This window comes from Poecilia formosa, unplaced genomic scaffold (genome assembly GCF_000485575.1).
Source record: "Poecilia formosa unplaced genomic scaffold, Poecilia_formosa-5.1.2 Scaffold160, whole genome shotgun sequence".
Lineage (NCBI taxonomy): Eukaryota > Metazoa > Chordata > Actinopteri > Cyprinodontiformes > Poeciliidae > Poecilia > Poecilia formosa.
Genome location: NW_006800099.1, coordinates 320271 through 345394, shown reverse-complemented (window position 1 = coordinate 345394; position 25124 = coordinate 320271). Strand labels below are relative to the sequence as shown.

The 25124-nt window shown below is 40.6% G+C and overlaps 1 protein-coding gene across 4 annotated transcripts in view; it reads left to right on the top strand.

Moving 5' to 3' along the window:
• The window catches only part of LOC103146524 (glutamate receptor ionotropic, NMDA 3B-like), a 183342-nt gene extending 166471 nt beyond the window's left edge, over positions 1-16871 (top strand). For 2 of the 4 annotated variants that reach the window (XM_016677680.1, XM_007564497.2), the window contains exons 9-12: positions 10475-10626; positions 11788-11952; positions 13287-13354; positions 13846-16871. In XM_016677680.1, coding sequence (XP_016533166.1) covers positions 10475-10626; positions 11788-11952; positions 13287-13354; positions 13846-14818 — 1358 coding nt within the window. In that variant the 3' untranslated portion in view covers positions 14819-16871. The remainder of the gene's footprint in view (positions 1-10474; positions 10627-11787; positions 11953-13286; positions 13355-13845) is intronic. The other 2 variants (XR_001663668.1, XM_016677681.1) reach the window with 2 other exon arrangements.
• Positions 16872-25124: the final 8253 nt, after the last annotated feature.

Below are 25124 nucleotides of genomic sequence, written 5' to 3'. Positions count from 1 at the left end.
TCAGTTTGATGACTGCGCGATTCATAATCCGTGTGAAAAAGCAGGCTAAAGGAATCTACTTTGGGCATCAGTGGTTATTTACCCTTAGAGTCTGAGTGAGGAGGATGGGAGTGAATACCTCAATAAATCTTAGCAGTGTTAGAAGAATGAGCAGGAAATGACCCAGACAGGAAACGGGGAAAACACAAGGAAGGAAAAAAAAAGGGCAGTGAACGAGATGGAAGATGGCAAAAAAAAAAATCCCCAACAAAGGCGATAAAAACGAGGACTGACTGAGGTTGGAGTCGGCCATGAGAAGGAGATAGAGGGCTTTCATTTGCCCACTGCCAGCCCTGCGCCTTTCTGCACAGCAAGTGATAAAAGAGCCAGCCAACACAGTCCCCTAATCAAGACGAACCTTTACCCCAAGCAGATGGACTAAGGCAGGAAAGAGAGGGGAAAAGTAGGAGGGAAAGAAAGAGAGGAAGTGTTATTTGATCCATCTGAGGAAGGATTTATAGAGTGGTTTGTGGTCGGGAGATGCAGGAAGCCAGAAGAATTGGGAGTGCGCAGTTGCTGCAGGCAAGGTGCTCAGCTGAAATCTTCTGGCTGCTTAACTGGAGAGAGATGCGGGGGTGTCGCTGTGTGTCTGTTTCCTCTGAGTGCTGCTGGGAGATGTTTACGACAGCCGAGACACACCCCATTAATAATATTGCCAGTGAACGCGGGGCCGCTCGCTGCTGCCGCTCGCTGCTGCTGCGTATGCACGCTGGTGTGTAGATGTGTCTGTGAACGCGTCTTCTTCCTCTGCACATAAGCGCACCATTCAAGTTCAGCCAAGCAGCACGGAGTACGTCTGAAGATCAAAATAAGGATGGGAGAGGACTTTGTTACCAGGGCTAAGGCTGTCATTGGTCGGGCAGCTCACGTCTTGACGCGGGCAAATACACGGACACCTTTGTCTGCTTCTGTGGCTGAAATTCCAGAGATACTGAAAGAAAGAAAAAATGTTCAAAACATCCTGAATACAAGTTTATAATTTAAAATTAGCTTAATCCATTTTCAAAGTTTCTTGGTCGTATTTTATGACATTGTTCGTGTATCATTAAGAATAATGAGGCTAAAATCAATTCACGCTAGGGATTGTGACTGAAGGTGAAGCCAAAGGGTTTTGGGTTTTTGTTTTTATATATGCAGATGAAATTCAGATTCTTCAGGTGCAAACCTGATGAAAGGGGAGAAACTTCACTTTCAAAACAAAGACTCATAATTGTTTCTCTTCAAAAATGCACATTTTTACTGGCAGGAAAACACATGCAAGGGCTGTCGCTTCCACAGAGTGTTTGTGTTGTAGGCATGTTCACAAATCATTCCCCCCTCCAAGTCCAAGTCAAGTTTCTGGTGACTCATGAGTGCATGCTATTCAGTCTACCTATACTGTGTCATTGCTATACTTTAGAAACTCAAATCCATGTACTATTTGTCATTTGGCTTAGATTAGCATATTAGATTAACTTGTAATCTTTTACTTCTCGTAATGTTTCTGCATGAATAAAATCGTTTATTTTATTTCACACCTTATGATGACTTTAACACCTATTAATCTTACAAAATTGATACTGGAGAGTGAGCTACATCGATGCATTTCTTTCTATCTCTTGTATCAGTTCCCCTTTTCTAACTACTTTTCTTTGTAGATTTGGATTGAAATTTGGTTTGGATGGAAAGAAAAGTTTTAGTTTTTTTTTTTTCAAACTTTAGGGAGCACAGTTTTTTTCCTTTTAAATGCCCACTTTTTTTAGCATTTGTATAAATGTTCTCATCCACTCATTACAGTTTATTGAATGTTTACACAGGTACATGAAGAACTGGATCTGGATTTAAAAAAAATAGTTATCGTTGCCCAATACAACAAGTTATTGTTCGGTCTTGCACATTTTTATCTCGTTAAAATACTAACAATTTTTAACTTAAATGAAAAAAATAAAGAAAGAAAAACTAAAAAGTTGCTGAAAATCACATTTCTCAAACTTTAATTAAAATTTTCCTGAGTGAGTAAATTTATTTTTAGCATTTTCCTGCTCCTCTGTCACCGATTTCAACATCTTGGATGAAAAAAATCAAAGTCAGCCCCATGAAGGTCACGCACAATGCACCGCAGTCAACCAAAGCATTAAAACTGACGGATAAAGTGAATTACATCCATTACTGTCTTACAATGGCCCCTGTCAAGTGTTGGGGAGATTTGAGCCATCAAGTGAACAGTTAGTTCTTTGGCAATGACTTGAGTAAAACTGGCAGAGGGGGCTAAAGCACGAGAATTTGAGAAACTCTGGGAAGGACTAAACTTTGACAGAGTGACAGCTAAGTGAAGCCACCTGAAGCAGGCAGTCTTGTGAAGCTGAATCTGTATCCAAAGGTTTGTACTTGACGAAAGCAGTCCTCAACATTTAGCAGTCGAAACGGGGTTATGGATGTCACAACAGCTGCTGAATAACCTGCACAGCTCCAAATCAGTTTGACGTCCATGTGCAGAGAACGTGTGCACACACTGAGCACAGGACTGAGCTGCAAAGCAATAAAAAGAGGTGGAATCGCATCTTTTTTTCTTTTTTTTTTTAAATGTTTATTTGCGAAACGGGTGGAAGGAGGACGCTTTGCGAGCCAGGCTCTACCTGGCGTTAGCGAGGTTTCGACATTCACCTGGATGTCATTTTGTCACACAGAACCACCTACCTCTTCCGGCACAATTAGCACAAAAGCAGTCAAAAAAAAAAAAAAAAAAAAAAAAAAAAAAAAAAGACTGCTGTCAGCCACGTGCTAATGTTAGCTGGAAGTTCGTGTTGTCATTATGCCGAGCGAGAACGCATGGGAAGCAAAACAGACATCTCGCTAATTAAATTTATGCTTGATGTCTCAACCATGCAGCGGTACATGCATAAGCCCGACAGAGATAATTTCTTTTGCACTGTCCAAACCGTAAATGTGGTAATGCCGGGTTCATCTAATGCGAGCCGCAGAAACCCACTCGATTTGACCGAAAATGACTGTGTTTAGAACCGTTTGTTGCTGATTTCTGGGGATAATGTTGCATTAAGCAGACAAATTACAGCTGCGATCATCAGCATGCTGTACAGTGCGATCATTTTTGTTCCTAAATTATGACGCCCGAGTGCTAGAACAAGCTTGATTCCAACGCAGGGCGAGAAACGCACCACAGATTCAATCTCAAAATAGCAATATTGTCCAGGTGTTCTGTTTCTGTTTTATGCTAAAGACATAATTTAGAGGATCCACTACATAATTACGAAGCGCTCTTCCATGCGGGAAGCTTCGGAAATGCATCAGCAGCTGTCTGCCATTATCCTTTTTCGTCAATCCTTACTTTGCACTCACTGTATGTGTGGACATTAAGGACAGAAATGGACAATTTAAATACAATTTATTTGAATCTCCGCATGTTAAGTTTTTTTTTCCTCTTTATGACACTTTTTGCTGACTGACGTGTTAAATGTTAATTCACATTGACTGGCATGAACCGAAAATTAAAAGATTTCCGTCTGTAGCCGTGATGAAAGCTAACTGCGGGCAGAAAGCAAGATGGCCACGTAAAGACGGTGCGGTGCAGTCACATGTCTGCATAGTTTCTTTGGGGATTAATACGAATTACTTTACAGGCGGGACTTCTTGATGTTGCTACTGCATTTTTCTCACCTCGTATTTACACTGCGCAAGTCGTTCCTGACCGCCCTGATTTAACGCACCGACATCATTGAGTCAGAAACTACCAGAAAACGTCCAAGCTAAAGTCGACAGATTCCGTGACTTTTTCAGAAAGCAACTGAACACAAGTTACCGGTTGGACAAGCTTCCCTCCTTGCATTTGACAATTGCTAAATAAATGCAACTCGCATATTTTTTTCCTTTCTGTAAGGGTGTTTGTTTTTTTTTGTTTTTTTTATTTAGTCCCTATGTTGTCTTGTCTAGTCCCTGATTGGTCCCACCTGTCTCTTGCACTAATACTGAATGTGTCTCATCAGACGTTCACCCTCTTCTGTCCATCTTTGCTTAGAAATGATCAGCATTTTTAAACATTTGTCAAAACAAGTGGTCAATTTAAGTGTAAAAATGTCTCCCAGATAATTTCAACAGTCATATTGGAATGATACGTTTAAAAAAATGGCCACAAAAACACACAAATAAAGCATTTAAATACGGTTTGTTTGTTTATTTGTGTAGCACATTTCAGAAACACTGCAGAATTAACAGCAGTTAAACACTCGTGTGTTGGTTACAAATTAATAATTCATGCAGTCTGTTTTATTGCATCTCTTATATTTCACGCATTATCAAACAGGTTGGCTTTCAGTTTTATTGTATCGAGTGCTTTTAAGTAAAGTCTAAAGTGCACCATCACGTCTGTTTAAGTCGCTGCGTGGGGAATTTGAGTGACGACTTTAGGGCTTCAGATGAAGCAACCGAATGTCTGGGGGACACAATCAAAACAAATGACAAGTGGCTGCCCACTTGCATCTCACTGTCTGACTGAGTGCGCCACAAAAAAATGCAGATGGAGATTGGCTGATGACAGAAAGAAAGCCGTCTGTTGGCTGGAAGTAAAAGGAAAGAGGAGGGAGACGTATGGAGACAGATGAGTGGACCCTGGAGAGGACCTGAGAAATGCGGAGAAGAATGGATTGAAGCAGAAAGAGAACAAAAGCAAAGGGATGACAGCGATGAGGGGGAACGCGACCGGCGGCAGTAGAGAGAGAGAGAAATGACCTCAGAGTGACAAGGAGGAATAATGAAATGATGGCAAAAGGAGGGAAGAAGAAACAGAGATAGAAAATGGGAATAGAAGGGAGATGAGTGTAGACGGTCTTTGTAATGTAGGAAGCAGAGTGTGACAGTTGCGTGAACCTTTGCTATTCTCCTCTTCTTTTTTTTTGTCCACAACCCCATCAGGCTCACACACCTTGACAGTCGCATCGTACACACACACACTTACACACACACAGACAAACAGCTGCCAAGCCTGAGACAACCCCACAAAGCTAAAAAAAAAAAAGGAAAGAAAGAAAGAAAGTTGGCTCGACCGCATCTTTGACTGCAGTACAGATGAAATGAAACAAACAACCCCAGGGGAGCTGGTAATTTTCAGAGTCTTTTGATTGAAAGCTAAAGAACAGATTTCTGTTTGGCTTTTTTTTTCCCCCCCTACTTGCAGAGATGCATGGTATAATGCAGATCAAAGGCAGTTTCTGCAAGCCTGTGAAGGGCAGAGTCGTTTCTCTTTCGAGATTACAAACAGTGATACATGAAAATGTCACAAAAGCAATTAAGGCGATACAGCAATAAAGACTTGTGACAGACGTACTCTAATATCTTACTTAATTAAAAACATTATGGTTATATAATTATCAACTGTGAGTGCAGCGTGTTTTTATTGCTTTCCGGTCCCGTAAACTCCACACATTTTCAGCTTTACGCGGAGAAATGAGAGCAATGCAACGGCGTCTACAAACAAGGCAGATTTAATGAACTACAGAAAGGATTTCATTTATTACACTTCATTGGTGATAGTTTTTATTACACACCTGATACATTACAAAATCTGAACTGCCAATTGTAAAATTCAGCTTCTATTTAAAGCGGAAGTCGCAAATACACTCGAGGGGGTCACGTCACAGGCATCAGGTAAAATATGTCACACCAGTTAATTTGAGAAGTAAATAAATAGCCAACCACTCAATATGAAATTTTGTTGAGTTTTAGCAACAATGATTTATTACAAACCTCACAAGCTAAGAAATAATAATAGTTATCCTGATAAATAGATCAATAACCAAAAATTCCTCAAAAAATAAGGTTAGGTTATATTTAATTCACTCAGTTCATGTCGGTATAGAAACCCAAATGGCTAAATGTCCAAATATTCCCGTTCCTTTTTAATGCAAATATTGTCCACAAAAGAGTTCCATATCCTGGGAGAAATTATCCCTTTTAGTCCAAAGTCCCAATCTAAAATGAAAAATCCAAAGCGTCAAGCCGAACGTTGATTGCTGTTTTATCTCTTTCCTTTGATCTATCACTTGTTCTAAACTTTCAGTCAATCCAAGCCTCCCGCTGCACTGATCTGACGGTGAGCGTCCTCCTCTCCTCTCTGCCGCCCCGCGCCGACGCACACGCCCCTTTTTATATACTAATCTCAGCCACACCTAAAAATCAGCATGACCTGCCCAAACATCAGTTTTAAAAGTGGAAATTCTGAATAATTTTACAATGAAATAACAGCAACTGTTATACAAATCAGATAATACATTTACTCTTCAATGTATTTATCCAGGAAAAAAAACAAAAAAAAAAAACATAGTGGTTATGTTGCACAATTAAACGATTTAAATGCTAAACACATCTTGATCTGCAAGAATATGTGCAGTGGAAACTTAGCGCTACCGCTGGTGGGACAGCTAATCAACCACACAAAAACATAAATGCCGCTCCTGAATTGGCTGTTTTGCATGTCACGTAGCATTTATGCTAGGTATTTGAGCTTCCAAAAGCTGTATTTTCTTTTCAGTATTTTAGATATGCTCTACGAAAAATCTGCAAATATGCCAAATACTGGCCATAATCTTCTGTTTACCTAAAAATTAAAAAAAAAAACCTTATAATTTGTTTCTAAAGATATTTCTTTCTCAACGCACACAGCTGCAAACTTTAATAATCTGAGGCCTTCTTCCTAGAAATAATATACATATGACTACATTTCTACTTTGAGCTCTTTCCAGAAGGGCAAAGCTAACACGAGCAGGTTCAGCCTCTGTTTTGATATGACTTGTTGATAATTCGGCACATAATGCATTTCAGTGGAGGCTCCAGCTAACTGTCTGAAATCAGAGTTTGCAGAAAATCAAAGTGGTTTCTCTCACACTAATGATATCTTATCACAGCAAATGCACTAAATGGAGGCTGAAGCTGGTGTGACTTTTTAAAATCTTTGCAAAAGATGAAAAATCCTTAGCCATTTCGATCAAGAAAATTGTGTGCATGGTGGCTGAGTGCAGAATGTGCACTAAAAACAGCAACAGAGAGATTAGTTAGGTCAGTAAACGCAGTAAAGATTATTTAAAAAAATGTCTTAATCAGAACACTTGTCTGGTTTCATTTCCAAATGCTTGTTTTGGGTATTATAATCTCTTTAATCAGATCCCCCTGTGTTTGTCTTGCATAGTCTTTGAGTCATTCTGTTGTGTTTTGGTAAATTTCCACCAGGCACTCATGTTCATTATTGTGAGAAATTGCTTGCATGTAACCGTTCTACCGTAAAGCTAGTACACTGTTTGCTGATGGCGCTGAAGCTCTTGTTGCTGCTCAGCCTCGGCTAAATGTGAACAACAGAAACATTTATCCACAAAATGTAATACTGATGCACGTTTATGGCCATGAGATAACAAAATATTCCCCGGTTGTTTTGTATGTTTGTATGGATTTTCCATATATTTAACAAATTATAACAACTCGAAGGATGTTTATATTTAAGATATTGTGACACTTCGGATCAATATCCAGTGTTTCAGAAACTGAATGACAACAGACCATTTAAAGGATTTTTTTTCTTTTTAAATGCTTACCAAATGTTTTAAATATATATTTAATACTGTCTACATCGATTCAGCCGTCACCACTCAGAAAGGAAATCAAGGTAGAAATGTAAGAAGTTGCGAGTTGAAAAGGGCAAGCAGAGAAGAGGAAGACCTGTGAGAAACATGCTGCGGGGTGAGTCACGACCCTGCGACCTTTTTAAAATAATATCTTCATAAATTCCCCATTTGTATCATCAGTTGGCGATAAAGGGAGAAGCCGATGCGGTGTATCCGAGTGTATTTTTGTTCTGCTTTGTAACTACTGACTGCAGCAAATTGTAATGGAGCAACAGTTTTGGAAAACGGTCTCAAAGTTGCACTTCTTTATTCGCCTTAAAATCATACATATTGTTCACATTTCATCTAACAAAGTGGATGTCTGTGGCAGGACCTAAATCCTCACGCTGCACTAGACGTGGAGTCGCCGTTTACAGCCGGTCTATAGAGGTTTGGACTGAGAAACTGCAAACTGCTGCCGCCGCTAGTCTAGAGGTGCAATTCCAAGGGGGAGCTTTGTATAACGAATGGCTGTTACGGGAAACTAGTGGATCTCTAAAATATGCATGAAATCAATAAAACATCATTTCAAGTATGTTTTTGATGGGGAAATAACATTATGAATACCTCCCCCCTGCATCCCAACACGCTTTAAACACAATTACGGTAAAAGGAGATTTTTCTTTTTCTGCCTCACAATCACTTCTAATAAATAAGGTGTAGTTAATTATGCCGTCGAGGGAGGCCAGCGGTGGGAAGCTGCGTTAAGCCTGAGGCTTTGTGGGGGTAGAGGGACTATTTGATAGAATTTGACAATGTACATTGAAATTATGCAAATACATACAGCTTGTTTAAAGTGTAAGAAGATATTTTAAGGGTGGCGTCTACAAATCTTGCTACATTGATTAACCCAGGATCAGACTGATGACCGACGGGTCTGGCTCTGGGCAAGGAAACGAGTACAAGTAATATCATGTGCAAAGAAAAATTTAGGATGCTTCACTGAGTTCCAACAAAAGGACAAAGAGGACTTTTTTTTTCCCCACCTCTCGCATAGAAGAATGCCGAAATCTATTTATTTGTCTCCGATGCCACTGGAGGTCATGCATGAAATGAAAGACCCCTTGCTAATATTTCCATCTTTTGTTGGGGTTTTCTTCAAGGGCCTCTTTCTGTTTCTGATCTTTTCTTTAGATTCGTTTGCTTTCAAACACCTCTTGGGTTTCAGCAAAGGAGGAAACGGACATCTTCTATGCAAAATAATGTGATCTTAATCACAACGGAGACCTCCACCAGACACGTTTGGGGAGATTTTTCTGTAGGGATGCACACACTTCATCGGACACGAGCGGTGAATAAGCTAATCACATGGCAGCAGCTCAGTGCATGTAGGCATCTGGACATGGTGAAGACGCCTTTCTGAAGTTTAGCTGGGCAGGAGGAAGAAATGCTGCTAAATTTACTTGGAACATTTTGTTGTTGTTCTCCAACTGGCTGGTCACAGTATTCAGAAAATTGTTGATGGTCTAGAATGTTCAAAACGCCACCCACTTTTCTGGTTTATAGACAAAGGTCTAAAAAAAAAGGAGAGAAAATCAAAGAGAGATAGTTGAGTGGGCAAGAGTGCTTTGTTGAGGTCAGAGGTGAACGAGCTAATAGGTTCGAGTTTATTGGCAACAATAATGAGAATAGCCATTCCTTGCCACCAATTCACAGTCGTATTCAGTAAAATAGAATCTACATTTCAATGAGATTTGTTTGCCAGATTAAAACTATCTTAAAAATAACAACCTTAAAGCAGTTGTTAATTGTTAATGTCTTGTTTCCACTACCTGTAGGCAGATCGTCGTAATTTAGGCCTGTAAATGGCCATCTGTGTGTAATTAAATTATATAACGTTTCACTTACTGAGTTGAGTTACTGGAATGAATTAACTTTTTTAACAACATTCCTATTTTAATGACTACAGCTGCATGCAGGGTGTCGTCTCTGAACGTCCGACTCGTCGAACTTTGAAGCAAACGGGCCCTAGCAGCAGAAGTCCAGGTGCAACTTTTCCCTGATGGAAACTGGAAACTGTTTCTGTCTATTTGAAGCAAATAGTGAAGGCTCACAAAAATTCCCTGGTTCTGTGACTCCTGATTTCAGCTTGCAACATTCAGGTAGTAAGGTTGAACATACAGCAGCTTGGGCTGGAGTCAGCAGTGACGGTGAACGTTTTCTTGTGACACTTTGGGTCCCTCAAGTGAGCATCGTTTGAACGATGAAGCCTACTTGTGTGTTACTACTGACCCTTTCCACCAAACGTGTTTATTGAACCCCGACGATGTATTTCAATGGCCTCCACGGTCGCCTAATCTTTATTCAGGAAAGCAGCTTTCTGGATGTAATGGAACCGAAGATTGGTTTCTGCAGCCGGACGTATCTTTGTGCAGCAACTTTGTGATGTCGTCATGTCATTATATATGCCCATATAATGTTTCCAGCACCTTGCCGAGTCTACGCCATGAAGAACTAAGGGAGTTGTGAATGCAAAACGGCGTCCAACCAAGTGCAAGCGAGGTGTGCCCAATAAAAAAATGTCCGGTTACTGCACTAAATGTTGTGCTCGTGCACTGAACTCGGGCAGAAAACACGGTTGATTCTGATTCAAAGTGAAGCCTGGAAACTGAAGTTACATATTTTCCATAGGGAATTTACCCTTTGGCTTTTTTTTTTCCAAGTGGCCAACTGTTTTCCTACAAAAAAAAACAACCAAAGTTTGCATGCCCTGTTCCTCGGGCACAGCTAAAGTTCTGAGTGCCTCCGCTGAGGGAACATTCATTTACATCTATGTCTATGTCTTCTTCCAGGCTACGGCATAGGCCTTCCCCAGGGCTCTCCTCTGACCCGTAATGTGTCAGAGTTTGTGAGTCGCTACAAGTCTGACGGCTTCATGGACATGCTGCATGACAAATGGTATAAGGTTGTACCCTGCGGAAAGAGAGTCTTTGCAGTCACCGAGGTAAGTCATCAGTGGGAGTGTTCACATGGCGAGCGTGCATTGTGTGCAGAACGAAGCCTATAAATGAGTCTCCCGTTGCGATGCGGACGAGATTGGCTGCCAGCTAAAGCGCACACGCACAAAGACGTACGCATAAGTCACCAAAATTACATAAACTCAGGTTTATTCACCGACCTCAACTAGCGTTTCAAGCTCAAACTGAGCATCGACTCCGATTTTGTCATATTTTTTTTGTGTGTGCGAGTGAGGAGTACATAAAGTTCTCTGCGCTCCCTTCTCCTTTCACTCTATTTTTTATTTTTTTTGTAAAGGATTAAAATCCCTAGATACAGCACTATGTCTGTATCTCATATTCGCAACTAAAGAAGCAGTGCATCTCCCTTCGGCCGTTCCTTTTTAAAGGATCCTACTTCAAAGTTGAAATATGGAAGCGAAGTGCAATTACGCAACCTTAGCTTCACCCCGCACCAGGAACTTATTCGTCTTCATCCCGTTTAAAGCCCGGAGAGCTGGCTACTCTGAAACAATGTGAGCATTAGTGCAAAGTTGGCCCCCTGGATCAGGAGCAGAAGGAGGTCATTGTAGATGTTGATGAATTTGTCGAGTCAGCATGGGGCTAATTGCCATCAGAGGCGACGCAGAAATGAGTTGGGTGTGGGGGAAACGTGATTAGACGACGGCGGCGGCGGCGGCGGTGGAGGAGGAGGGGCTCCCCGCCACTTCCTCTGATGAGCGTGTCATAAGATGGATGTCGCTTGAGTTAAGGGTTGTGGGCGAACGGAAAGGAAACAAAGTGCTTTTTTTATTTCTCTATTTTCCCCTTTTATCGTCTCTCTGCTAACTGCTGCTCCTTTTTATTACTCTAAGTTGAGCCTTCCACTTCTCCCTTCCTCTGTCTTCTCTCTCCCCCTCTACCAGCATGTTTTTTTTTCCCCCCCTTACACTTTATTACTACTCTTATGGGCTTACACAGCCGCACTACAACGGCAGAATATCAATTGCGCCCTCACTAGCAGTGGCCTTAATGGTAATTAGCTTAAGAATAAATAAGAAATCGTTCCATTTGAATCCTTGCCGGCCCTCGGCTCCACCGGGTTTCTGACGCTCCCGTGTCTTCCTTCCTTCCTTCCTTCCCTCCCCCCCTCCTGTCTTCTTCGACAGACTCTGCAGATGGGCATCCAGCATTTTTCAGGTCTGTTTGTGTTGCTGTGCATGGGTGTCGGCGGAGCTCTGCTGACCTTGGCAGGTGAACACACCTTCTATCACCTGGTGGTCCCCCGCCTCCGGCGCTCCAACACCCTGCAGTACTGGCTGCACACCAGCCAGGTGGGTGAACACATGGGGCGGGCGGACAGGCATGCACACTCCCTTCTCCTCCGCCCCCACCCCACCGTCACATCTCGCACACAGCGAAGCAAATCTACTGCAAAGATGTGCAGACGCTGCTTGTAATCTTAATATTAGTCTCTGGTGTTCATGCACTCCAGCTGCTCCTGCTGCAAAGTTCCCACCTGCATCACTTGCAGATAACCTGCGCCCTCTGCTGTTGCAAACTTTTAATGACACTTACTTTGAGATCATTATAGTTACAATTTGGTTATTTGGCACTGAGGAAAGATACAGTCTGACCTCCTTATGTTATGTTAATTACATTAATTAATGGGGGTGGGGGAGAAACTTGTTAATTACCTAATTAAGCTTTAATGCTGCCTATAAATTAAGAAGTTAATTTAAACTTCTTAAATTAAGCACATTTCCGATAAGCAGTGCTATATGCTCTGGTTCATGGTTGGCCCATTGTACATCTACGCCTTTTGTCAGCAAAAGTCGCTTTCATCTGATGCTAATGGGCTCTTGGAATACAAAACAGGGCTCGAGATTTTAATACAACATATTGTATCTGAGAACTTGTGGTGTTTTGCAGCAATATTGAAATAGCAAACGAATAGCAATGCAGAATTTAAAGGTCATGTGAAGTTTTTCTTCTTATGCAACTCTAGTCATTACCAAATGAGAGCCCTGTGGCAGTTTCTGGAGTGAATAATGGAGCCGGCGGTCTGAATATCAAGACTGCTCGCATTCTTTTGCTACGTTTTTCCAAAAGGGCAGCCACTTCAGAGCCGCTAACTACGGTTTCTGACGTAGTAGTTCAATCTGAGCCCTGTAAAATAAGAAGAAGTCTGATTGCCGCGGCTGTAACGCTCTGGCCAGACGTTTATGTGCACTCATCATAGCTGTAAACATCATTTTTTATGATTACCATTGTTGTTTAGTGTTGGTTCTAAAAAAAAAAAAAAATAAATAAATTAATGGTTCCATTAAATCAGTAAGAGCAAATGGTGAGTGTTTATAATCTTCTGAGCAGAACTGGGAAAATGACATCATGTTCATTCATTATGTATTTTCACTCTGTGTATTTGGACAAACAGTAACACTTAAACTGTCTCAAAATGGCAAGTTTGAAAGATTTGTACTTAGCTGAAATTCAGAGAATCTTCTCTGAATTTTCAGAGACAAAGCTGCCACAGATGCTCTGTGAAACTAGGCGGAATATTAATGCCTTGAAAATAGCTTTCCTAATTTGACACAGGTCAGATAAAGTCGTAACATTTTTATTTATTTATTTATTTATTTTGCTTTATCACCGCTTCTGCTTGCAGAAAATCCACAGAGCGCTCAACACTACATATGAGGATGTCGGGAAGGAGCTGACCGGCCTTGACCAAAAGTAATGAGCTCACTGACATTTTGATCTCTGTTTGCCCTCTGTGTTCACAGTCTCTTGTTCTGAAAATGTTCTGCTAAATCCAGCTTAAACACTCTAGGGAAAGTTCATCATTCACCACAAACGTATAGTTGCAAACACACATTATTGTTGTTGTGATACTGTCAGGTTTTTTTTTTTTTTTACATCTTGTAAAAACGTATTATGACTATTTGCATCTTTACTCCTTTTGAGATTTTACTACTACTTCCTGTTTCCCTTTAAATGCCAACAAAACACCTGAAAAAAATGTACAATAAATAAAAAGGGTGAAGGGTTATGAAAAGTTTTGCAAGGTATTACTGCATGTGTCACAAAGTCAAAATGGAGACCAAAGAATATTGGATTAGAAATCCTATAATAAAAAAGATTTGCCTCCTCATATATATGTAGGGATGTCTGCTTAATACTGAATGTCACTTGAAACATGCTGCAATCTCCCTCTCTTACTCCAGGCCCTCCTCTTGTATCTCAGAAAACTGCACCTTACACAGGAAACAGCATCAGCCCTCTCCGCCGTCACCTCCCACATCCCTCCCTGCTTCCACCACAGCTGGTGAAACCGGAAGCTCCTCGCCGTCTCATGAGCCCAAGGAAAAACGCGTACACTTTGACCTGGACACGCTTCACAGCTACCGCCTGCGCACGCACACGGCGTCGGTGCGCGGCCGGCCGGGCATGGTCGGCCGTCCGGGCCTCGGTCTGGGAGGGTTTGGCTTCGGCAGCCTGGGCAGCTTTACCTCTCCGCCTCAGATCAATCTCCATGTCAACGGAGGTCCGGTCTCTACACTGGCGTCCACGGGTTTGGTCCTCTCCCCCCTGGGAAACAGGGCCACTCAGACCAGCCTGTGGGAGGGGGAGCTGCAGGAGCTTCAGGTGAAGATTGAAACCTTTCGCAACCAGCTGAGAGAGGCTCTGGCTCGAAGAGCCGAGATCCAGACCAGCCTAGACAGAGAGAGGAGCGGGCTGGTACGACGGGACACCAGCCTGGACAGGGAAAGAGACAGACAGCGGGTCCAGACTATCAACACAGACAGAAGCAGTTCCACTTTGTCCAAACTCCCTGAAAGAGACAGGACCAGCCAGCTGCAAACCCTGAACAATCAGCAGACAGGACGACCCAGCCAGACAGCTGGAGCTGGTACCGCAGGGCTCGGACGGACCAGCCAGTTAAACACAGTGAACAGTTTGGACAGAGGAAGAGCCACTCAATCACGCCCCGTCGTTACTGTGACGGGAGAAAGGACTGTCCAGTCACGCACTTCCAGTTTGGAGCGAAGTCAAGTCAACCAACAAGGTGCTGGAAACATAATCGTCCAGACAAGGAACACTTCCAGCCTGGACAGACAGAAGGCCAACCTATCACGCACTCTGAACACTTTGGAGAGGACAAAAGCCAACCAGTCAAGTGTGAGCAGCGGAACCTGATTGGTTCTCTGAAGCCTTCTGGTGCGCAGGAATTAGCAGAGAACTAGTCAGGTGGCGCTCTCATAGCCGAGGGAAGATGGCTCGGAACGGGTTCTGGACATTTCACCCTTTTGCCATTTTGTAGCTTTCGCAGCCTTGGTCTTTTCCTCCCTGACCTTTTCAGGTTTGAAATGGAGCCGTCTGCCACAGGATGTTTTGTACCGACCCCAAGTCACCTGAAGGCCACACTAACTAATTTCAAATATATCCAGCTTACATTCTGCTGTAAGAAAACGTGACTCCAATTGGAAATATGAGCACAGGACATCTTGGTGTGACACGTTTCTTGTGTTTTTTGCTGTTTTGTTATATCAAGTCAAATTTTAATATAAGATTATAATAACTAGAATATACGCAATCAGCGGTTTTCAAACAATGACTTCATATTTAAATGTCTCTCAGTGAGGAAATAAACAACATGGCATACAATGATTTAATTGGACAGATATTAGACTAAGAAGTGACAAAATAGCAATGTATGGCTAATAAACGAGGTGCAAATTGGCAAAGGGGTGAATTGACCCGGATTCTGTTGGAGTTCATCGTTTTTTTGTTGTTGTTTTTTGTAGTTGGGGAGTGAGATGGCAGAAAGCGGGAAATGTTTATTCACAATTTCATTTGTAGCAATCCACCTAATTTGAACAATTTCCACTCTCGCTTCAATTTATACCCAGAGACAAACGCGAAGCTGACTCTTGAGCGATGATGAAACTTCCACATTTACCCTGCAATAACCAAAAAAAAAAAAAAAACTAGTCTTAAGAAAAGCAGCAACAATTGCAACGGTGTCTTAATCTCCTAAATCAGATGAATTAAAACTGGTGGAAGAAAAACAAGTGAACTTTCAGTGGCGGTTCACATCAAGATCGATTAACCACCACTGATTAAAAAGAAGATGGCCTCTGGCAACTACATAATCAGTGGCAAGAGGGCAGAAAATCTATTTTAATCACATTAAAAGACGACTAACTAAATTAAAAATTTGAAAAGCAAAACAACAGCCCGACACAAGAATTTGCAGAAAGCAATGTAGGAAAGAAGAAACTAGAAGGATGGAGTGGCATAGACTGAAAATACTTGAAATTGCTAAATTTAATGGACTCAAACTGTAACTGTCTTGATATTATATCCTGTCCTTAAGTCACTATGTCAAGAAATGTTTTCTATTTTTTTTCCTCTCTCTGCTAAATAAGACATAACGGGTGGATGTTTCACGGGTAATGGAAATGAATGATATTGGAATATGATCTACTTTATTTGTTTTCCTTTTTATTGAACCTTCATTCAATGTCTTGTTCTCTCCCTCTCTCTCTTTTTACTTCATTTTTTCCGAAGTAAGAACAAACTACACACAGAGGCCGGGGTTTCTACGTATGCAGGATTATTTGGGCTTGTGTGTTTCAGATGAAAAAGTAGGATGCTGTGTAAAACATAAATGCAAATATGTGCAAATAATACAAAAAAAAAAAAATCTCCAAACCCATCCTGCACTCAAACTGCTGCGTAAACAATCCATTTGATCTCAGCTGTGAAATATGGACGGATCTGGTGCAGAAACTCTTTAACACAATGGAATTATGGGATATTTGCTTTTTGTAAGTCGAAAACCTTTCGGCATAACGATCGCCAGGGTGGCAAAAAATACATGCGAAAAAAAGAAAAAATGTTCTTATATTTGTTACAAGGGACAAAGATTCCGACATTGTTTCAGACCACCCATCTTTTAAAACATTCCTGTGCCGCTGCTAATTAAGACGTGGAGACAAATGTGGTTTTGAAAAACAGACATTTACATATTTACATTCCACTTTAACGACTTCAGTCCAAAGCCAAACAATAATTCGGGCCCAAACGCAGTCCGACACGTCTTCTCTGTCTCCAGTCAACGTGGGGGGGTTTTAACCGAGAGATTGAACACACTAGTTCCTTGTCAGCGCTGCTCGTAGGCCCGTTTCCATGACAACACATGACCAAGTGACCTCAGAGAGCAGGAGAGAGTGATGAGAGAGAGAGAGGGGGGGGGAAAAAGCGTTTTGAAGTTAAATTAATAAACTGGTAAATCACATTTAAATCCTTTCAAGTAGAGCAACTCAAATCAAAAGAAGTGCATTTATGAATTAAAATATTTGGTTAAATAGAAAGTGCATAAATGCAAAACCTCACCGTTTTACATCAACATTGTTTTTATTTTATTTTTTTTGCTAATTCTTTGGTCAAAATGTGACTGAATATAGCTAGCACTAGCTTTCCTTAGCAGGTAAAATGCTAATGCTAACTGTATTAAACAGTGTATTCTCTAGGCCAGACTAAAGTTATTAATATGGCTGACTTTCTTAAATATTACTATTTATTGTTTCTGCCCTACGTAAGACGTTTATACATTTATGTCATTGTTTGGCACTCTAAAGGCTTTTTCTTGTCTCTTAAATAATCTAATAAGCCGAGTCGGAATGTTTGACCCAGGTGTGGTTAGAATTACCCGACAGCATAAACACAGCATCTCAGTGAAACAAATATTTCACTTTTACGTTACGTTTTAAATATCTTTGCAGCCCTGTAGGCTTTCCCAGTCTTGCAACTGACTGGGAAAGTAATTAAACATCAGAGCAGCACAGACATTTGATGCAGTTGTAATTCCCGAAACAGCGAAAGCTGTAAGTACACAGATGAAACCGTGGATAATATCACCTGCGGAAACAATTAACATCAACACACTGTAATAACCAACTTTCCAACTGAGCAGATTATTCCCGTTTTAAAGCTTTAAACCATTGTGTATTCTTTTTTTTGTATCCCTTTCTCTGTTTTTGGTTGCAGTCAATTTCTGTTTAAGTGCCTGATGTTAAAGAGTTAAAAGCTGCTCATTTTGCTAAGGTCCTGAGTTACATGCAGTGATCACGCATGCAGTCACCAGTAAAATAGAAGAGTCGTCTCCATAAGCAGGTTTCAGCTCGAAGTTCTTTGTCAGTTCTGTTTAAGAATAGATTAATGTTTCACACAGCATCCCAGACCTTTTTGGAAAGTAAAGTTAGTTGTGCAATATATTTTAAAGGCTGAAAGCACATGCATATGTACAGGTAAAAAAAAAAAAAAAAAGATGCTGCTGAAAAATTCACTGAGGTGGTTTGACCCATCACATCACAGATTTGGTTAACTCAGTTTTTTTGTTTTGTTTTTTTTTAACACATTTGATTTTTATCATCCATTTTTTCCCCCTCGTGTCTTCTCTAACCCCGATCATAATAAGGTGCAATATTAAATTACTGCAAAGTACCTTTAATTAAAATCCCATCCCATTCCTCGTCATTCTATTTAGGGTTTGACAGCTTGCAAAAACCAAGTACACTATTTGGATTATGGAGGAAATAATTATATATAACAACAACAAAAAAGACTCGAGAAAACTTGCGATTGGGACACAACCTCTCTCCTTGTTTTGTGTCCTCTTCCTTTTTAGACATGTCTACTTTTCATTTTCTGGACGCTCATGCAGGTAGCCAGTTGCCCACTAGAGGGAGACGCATGTCTGCTTCCCGGTGGCTATGGACCGTGGAGAGGTTCTAGAGAGATATTTTGATTAACAAAAACAAATTAATCACTTCACGTGGTTCACGTATAAAGACATAACGGCATGTAAAAGGTGCATTTATAAACTTTGTTCTGCTACGGAGGCAAATGGTTTTTACAAAGTCTCTCCAGCATTTTAACAATGCAATTCCACTTACTGTCTTTGAGATTCTCAATCTCTCCAAGCAGATGTCAGAAATCTGAAAACGTCACCTTGATTTTTTTTTTTTTTTTTTTTTTTTTGTGATATTGTACATTTCAGCATCTCAACCTTTGCTGTGGTGTGAAGTGGTTGTGTTCACATGCCATGGTGTCTTAAAGGACGTCAAATATTTTAGGAATTTTGTCAAGGAAAAGCTTGTGGTACTGGATATTTAAAGAGATACTTTTAAATTATCACTTATTAAAGTTATATCGACATATTAATAAATTTTATGCATAAATGGACATTCTCATGTTTTGAAATAAACATTTATATACTGACGTACTTGCATTATGTGATTCTTAAAGTAGACATTTGTTTAAAGAACCGGCTACAAGTTATAATCAATAACCAAATCAGTGCTAAAAATAATGAATAAGAGCAGGGATAGTAGGTATAGTCTTGAATCTTTACCTGTTGCACTCTAACAAATAAAAAATAAAAATAAAAGCACTGAGTTTAAACCAGAAGTTTGGACAATTTTTCTAACTTTAATTCTAAGGACCAATCAACCCTCGGCTGGTTCTACACAGATTTTGTTTTATTATTAATTATGCATTAAGCGTGATCTCAGATAAAGTCAGTTTAGGGTAGGGTTAGGGGTTAACCCAAACTCCACTGTAAAAATATTTATTGTATCAATGCAGCTAGGGTAATTTGGATGGCAAAACTGCAAGAAAACTTGATATAAATATCAATTTCTATCCATTTGAAATTCACAGCAACTATTTTTGATTAAGATGCGAGTGCTGAACATGAGTAGTACTGGTTTGTGCTAACTTGGTTACTTTATAAGGTATCTGTTGAGTTAATGTTTAGTTAAAACTATAAATGCCTTTCCCAACAGCACAAAACTAGCATTAAGGTTAATGAAATAACCCATCAACTTATTTGTGAGGGTCCCAATCCCCCATTTTGCGAATAGGGAAAGAAATATATAGAAATACGGAACTATTCTGTGTTTGTATTTTTTATTTTTTTTTAACTGCTCTATTTTAAATCGGTATCAGAAAAGAATATTGGTCTAAAGTTGCCTCAGGCTGCAGACTTCTGAATTAATCAATTAATTAGAAATTGTAACTGATATTGATCTCTGTTGTCAGCAAACTGCCAAAACCTAAATGTCCTTCTATTAGATCCATCATGATTTTGTGACACGTCGGGTCAAATCCTCTGTTTTGTGAGGTCATAACGCTTATTACAGCAAAGTGTAAAAGGTGAAATGGTCACAGTCTGAGTGAGTTGTCAATGACTTGAGGCCAAGTCAGAAACTGGCCTAAATCGCAGTTATTTGTGCAATGGCAGCTTTCAACCACACAGTGGCGCTCGAGTCTATCACTTCAACTCGCAGTGGAAGTTCCTGCTGGGAGTGACTTTGCACTAAAGACACTTGTTTCTGTTTTCGGTAGAAAAAGTTTATGTTGACAATTTACAGATTATTTGTTTTCATGTTGTCTGTTATCCCTCATCCTCCTAAACCATTCAGCTGCCAACATTTGGTCAAAAACATGTACCGGCTCTAATAGTGTGGTTTAGAAAATGATACGCTAGTGGAAAAAGTAGCATGCTAATAATTTACTTATGGTAAATTTGCCAGACTGCATAGTTCAAAATATTCCTATAGTGGTAAAACCAATCAGTTCTCTGCACGTGCACACAGTTTGCCCGAGGCTGTGATAGAACAAACAATGGTCTCTTCGTCAGGTGTGTTGAAAGGGGAAACGCTGAAGAAATCAATCAGAATCCAATCATAGAACTGATCAAGATTTCAGCTGGATGGATAAATGTACTGATATGTAAGTACAAGGCTAACCAAAATGCTTTCATGTAACGCATACAGCAGTCAAAGATAATATTATGACCAGTGACAGATAAAACGAAGAGTGTTGACTGTCCATCACGTGTGCCCATGGCAGTGCAGCAATTTAGACTACATTGTGCTGCACGTAGTCTCGCGCTGCAGCAGTTCACTTTACTTTACACTGAAGGAACACGAGTGAAATGGTTTCGGGGTTGCAGGATTGCGAGCCGTTCAGGAGACAAGGCGAAGCTAAGGGGATGCTTACAAAACCCAAGTCGATTCTGACAGGAAAAAGTGTCGGCTAGTGATGCTGGCTGAAAGTTTTTGAGTAAGGGGGCGGTGGAGAATGATCCTTTCTCCATTCGGTTCTTGATGTACGAGGTTGAAGAAGAGTCAGTGAGTTGAATTCAACTCGCCAAAATACAGCTGGTCCATTTGTTCGTGCCATCCTTATGGATTAAGAGCAAGATGGCATTGAATAACAGTTTGCAGTTCTCTTTGTTAGCCTCTATCTAAGCCGTGTCATGTCCTTTAATAAGGTTTTAAAAATTAAACCGCAGAGCGATCGAAGACGATTGGGTTGTTCTGAGGCACCTTGTCGTCTTTCACACCAAACAGATGAGAATCATGGTCAATGTCTGTCATTACCTGGAGAAGACATAGCTCTGCACGATGTATGATATGTGTGTTTCCAGATCCCTCGATATTATGCCTACATAACTGTGCTAGCTGTATGAGTATTGAGGCCACGCCCCCTACTTGCACTGTGCATTCCTCCTTCACACACACTGTGTTTTCTAGAACCCTGAACTTTTGAGGTGACAAAACACGGCAGGACATCAGAAGCCACACATTTGGTCTTTTGGACTATATTAAGTGAGATGGAATACAAATATCACATGGACTTTTGTTCATTTCATGACAGTCATGGTTGGATATGACACGCTTTTTTGTAAATTATCCATTTCAGTTTTGTGGAATTTAATTATTTAGAAACTGTTTTTGCCTTTGTGCAACCCCATTTGTAATGTTAAAATATATTTAAAGGGCCAGTTTAAGAATTTAGAACAATAATATCTGCCATGATGTGTGTAGAAGTGGACCCAACAGTAGCATGCAGCAGATGCAGAATATTGTGGGGGATTTTTAAGGAAGAAAATCAATAGCTGAAAATAATTCTAACACTAAAGAAAACCTGATAAACTAGAAGAGAAAAAGGCATGAGGGAAAACCTAAACAAACCTAAACAGAAACCAGGCTGATTTAACAATAATAAGAATTAAAGATCATAGAGCTAGAGTAATTAGAAAGACTAAACAAAGAATTAACCTAACTAGGATTACTAAAGGAAGATGGACATGCATAGCAGGACCAAACCTAAGGTGACCTGATAAGGAAAGATAGAAACACTACGGAGGGGAAGCTAGAAGGACTAACAAAGAAATAACTGGAACCACTAAAGAAAGGTGACGAAATAACTAAGAAATAAACTAGAAACTCTACAGGGAGACTGAAATACGGAAAGCAATAACAAGAAAATTCTAATCACAATAAATAACCTCAAACAATAAAACTAAAATGACCGTTAAGGGCTAACCTAAAGTAAACTGAAACACAATGATCGAGATGAAGAGCAAAACCAAACCCAAAAACCCAGAGTCCTGACAATATCTGAGCCGATTTAGACGAGTATTCCAACAGGACAAAACCAAATCCAAGACTTAATCGGACTTATATGGTTTTGAAATAACTTTTATTTCAAAATGTTCAGAGGAAATGTATTTTATGAGCCTTTAAACTTTTGTCATGTTTGCAATGTGTTGTTATTTACACTCAGGTCAATTCTTATTCACACAATAAATAAGTGAAGGTAGGAGGCAGTGCAATCCGAGTAATCTTCTAGTGTGAATGTGTAAAGCATTTCTGGTCAAAGTAACTGTTATAAAAGATATAAAAGTTATTAAGTGTAAAAAAAAAATCAACTGAAGAATATTCAGAAGAGCCATCATAAGATTTTTTTTTTGTTTGTTTGTTGTTGTTTTTTTTGTTTAAACACTGCTGTAGTTTTTTCTTGTCCCTTCTAGGGTTAGCCATTAGCTTCAGTCTAGTGACACCAACTAATGTGAATTTATACCAAAGCAGGACACCGAGAGAGTTATCTGCTGCAGGTAAGACATTAATATTTCATAACCTTCTAACAAAACTTCACTCTAAAATGTTCTACAATAGTAACCTAAGTGTTAATGTTCTGCAAAAATACATGTACAGTCGGTGATAAAAGTCTGCTATGTGGGTCACATATGAACAGCAGTCAAAAGTTATTTTAATTAAAAATGTTAAAAATCCCCAATGCACATACCCCGCAGCAGGCAATTAGCATCCAACCTGGGTAAATGACAAAAAGTGATGATTTTTTTTTTTTTTTTTTCTGGCAGCGTTGTAATTAGAAACATACATTTTTTTAGTCATTTTGTAAAATTCATAGTGAGAAGATTGAGTTTCCAGCAAAAAATAAAAAAATAAACATATGAACCACTTCATGCTTCTCTCTTCCTCTTGACAGCAATTTGTTTGTAGGTGAACAGCATTCAGACACAGTGAGTGATGAGTTTATTAGCTCCTACCAGCTGTGACCAACCCTTGGGTGTTGTTGGAGGGGTAGCAGTCCTGTATCTCTATGAGGACAGGATTGTAGAGATGGGGGGTGGTACGGCTCTACCCAGGCCGGGGGGAACGGGAGGGGTGAAGGGAATCACAGACGAGGGAGCGCCTGTGAGTATACCAGAAGAGCTCCCTGGCAACTAGAGACAGGATTGACGCCATAAATGGGGCTCCCCTGTTCTCTCACCATGAAGCAGTCAAACAAAGGCCAGTGACAGAGGGTGGGAATGAAGAGGAGGGGCCGGGGTATGTAGGATATCCAAATGGGTGTAAAGCTTCCAAAGGCTGGACAGCGGACGAATTCCTGCTCCTCACCTTAGCGAGCTTTTCCTGCCCAGAGAGAGAGACTTGGAAAAAACATCTTCAGCTTTTTCACTTTTTGACGTTTTGTCCTGTTGCAACTACTAACATCGGCCTGTTATGATGGGATTTATGTGACAGAGCAATATATAAAGCAGCACGATTGTAAATTGAAGTAAAATAATACATGGCTTTCAAAAGTTTCAACAAACACAAATATGAAAAGTGTGGCACATGTTTAGATTCGGGCCAGTGAGGCAATCTTTGTGGAAACCCTTTAGCGACAGCTGCAGCTCCAAGTCATTTTGGGTATGGTCTTTGACTGGGCCAGTCTAACACATGAATATGCTTCGAAGTAAGCCGTTCCATAGCAGCTCAGTCTGGGTGTTTAGGGTCATTCCTGCTGGGATTTATGTTCTTTCCATACAGGGTTAGTTTTAAAACCTAACCCTGTTAAAACGTCTCCACAACTTGATAGGAAACAACTTTTCTGGATTTATTCCAAGGTTAAATCACACAAAGAGGGATACCTTTAGAAATTTGGGGACTTCTGACAGCAAATAATTTTGTTTAGTTTTATCAAAGATTTAAGTAAAGGGGGGAGGCTACCACAATTTTCTGATTTGTATGCGTAAGCTGTATTAGTCATGGTCGTTTGTGTTGGTCTGTCACATAAAATCTAAATTAAATATACTAAACTTTGAGATATGGGGTATTAATACATTTCCAATACAAATGTGCTAACGTGGGACTCGTGTGTCCCTGAACGTGTCACAGCTTTCTCACTTGCTGACATTGCGGGGAAAACTGAATACGGGGGTAAACCGGGGCTCCAAATGGAGATGTTGAAGTTTAGCTTTAAAAGCCGCATTAATAATTCATCACAGTGAGCGCAGAGGTTATAGATCTCTCACAGAGAGCATCTTCTGAAAGCACCAAAAATGCGCACGCCGACCATTTTTGCTCGTGCGCACGTGCAAGCGAGCCTCTTTGATGTTAATTACCGCAGCGTCATTCATTCGAGATGAGTCAGAAGAGACTGCGTTTGCTGGGGGAGATATTGGATTCCGGGGTGATCTAAACGCACCACCGTGGTCAAACCGCCCGCCACACCCTTCAGAGTAAACAAAAGGCAAGGCGCACGTGAACCTTCATCTGCGGGTGACGGTTGCTAGACGTCACGGGTCGTTTAAATGAAAGCAGTGGGGTTCAGGTAGTGCTGTGTGACAAACAAGCTTTTTGCTCGGACATGCAGAGTTTATCTCCAAACACACACGTCTTCACTTTCTACGCGTCGGCTGATCGTGCAAACATGTACATACAGTCGCACAGGCACATGCGCACATGAGGTTCACATTCCAAAAATCAACCCCCTTTGTTTCTGTCGCCCCCCGAAACAGGAATTCGGCAGAGAAGCGTGCTCGTGTGGACCAGACTGTCTCCTCCCCCCACCCTAAGCACACACACACACACATACACACACACACCACAACTCTCTCTCCTCCCTCAGTAACCCCCCACTAACATCACCAACAACACACACACCTCCTCAACCCCTTTGTGTGTTTATGTGTGCATGCTGAGAACCCCGGTGACGGATGCTGAGCTTATAAATCTTTTTTTAAAATTGTTTTTATTATTATTTTAAATAACATGGATGCATTTTATTCACCAGCAACAGCTTCTGCTGGATGTATGGAAGCCTGCAGGTGAGAATAAGGCGGACCGGGTGAGCG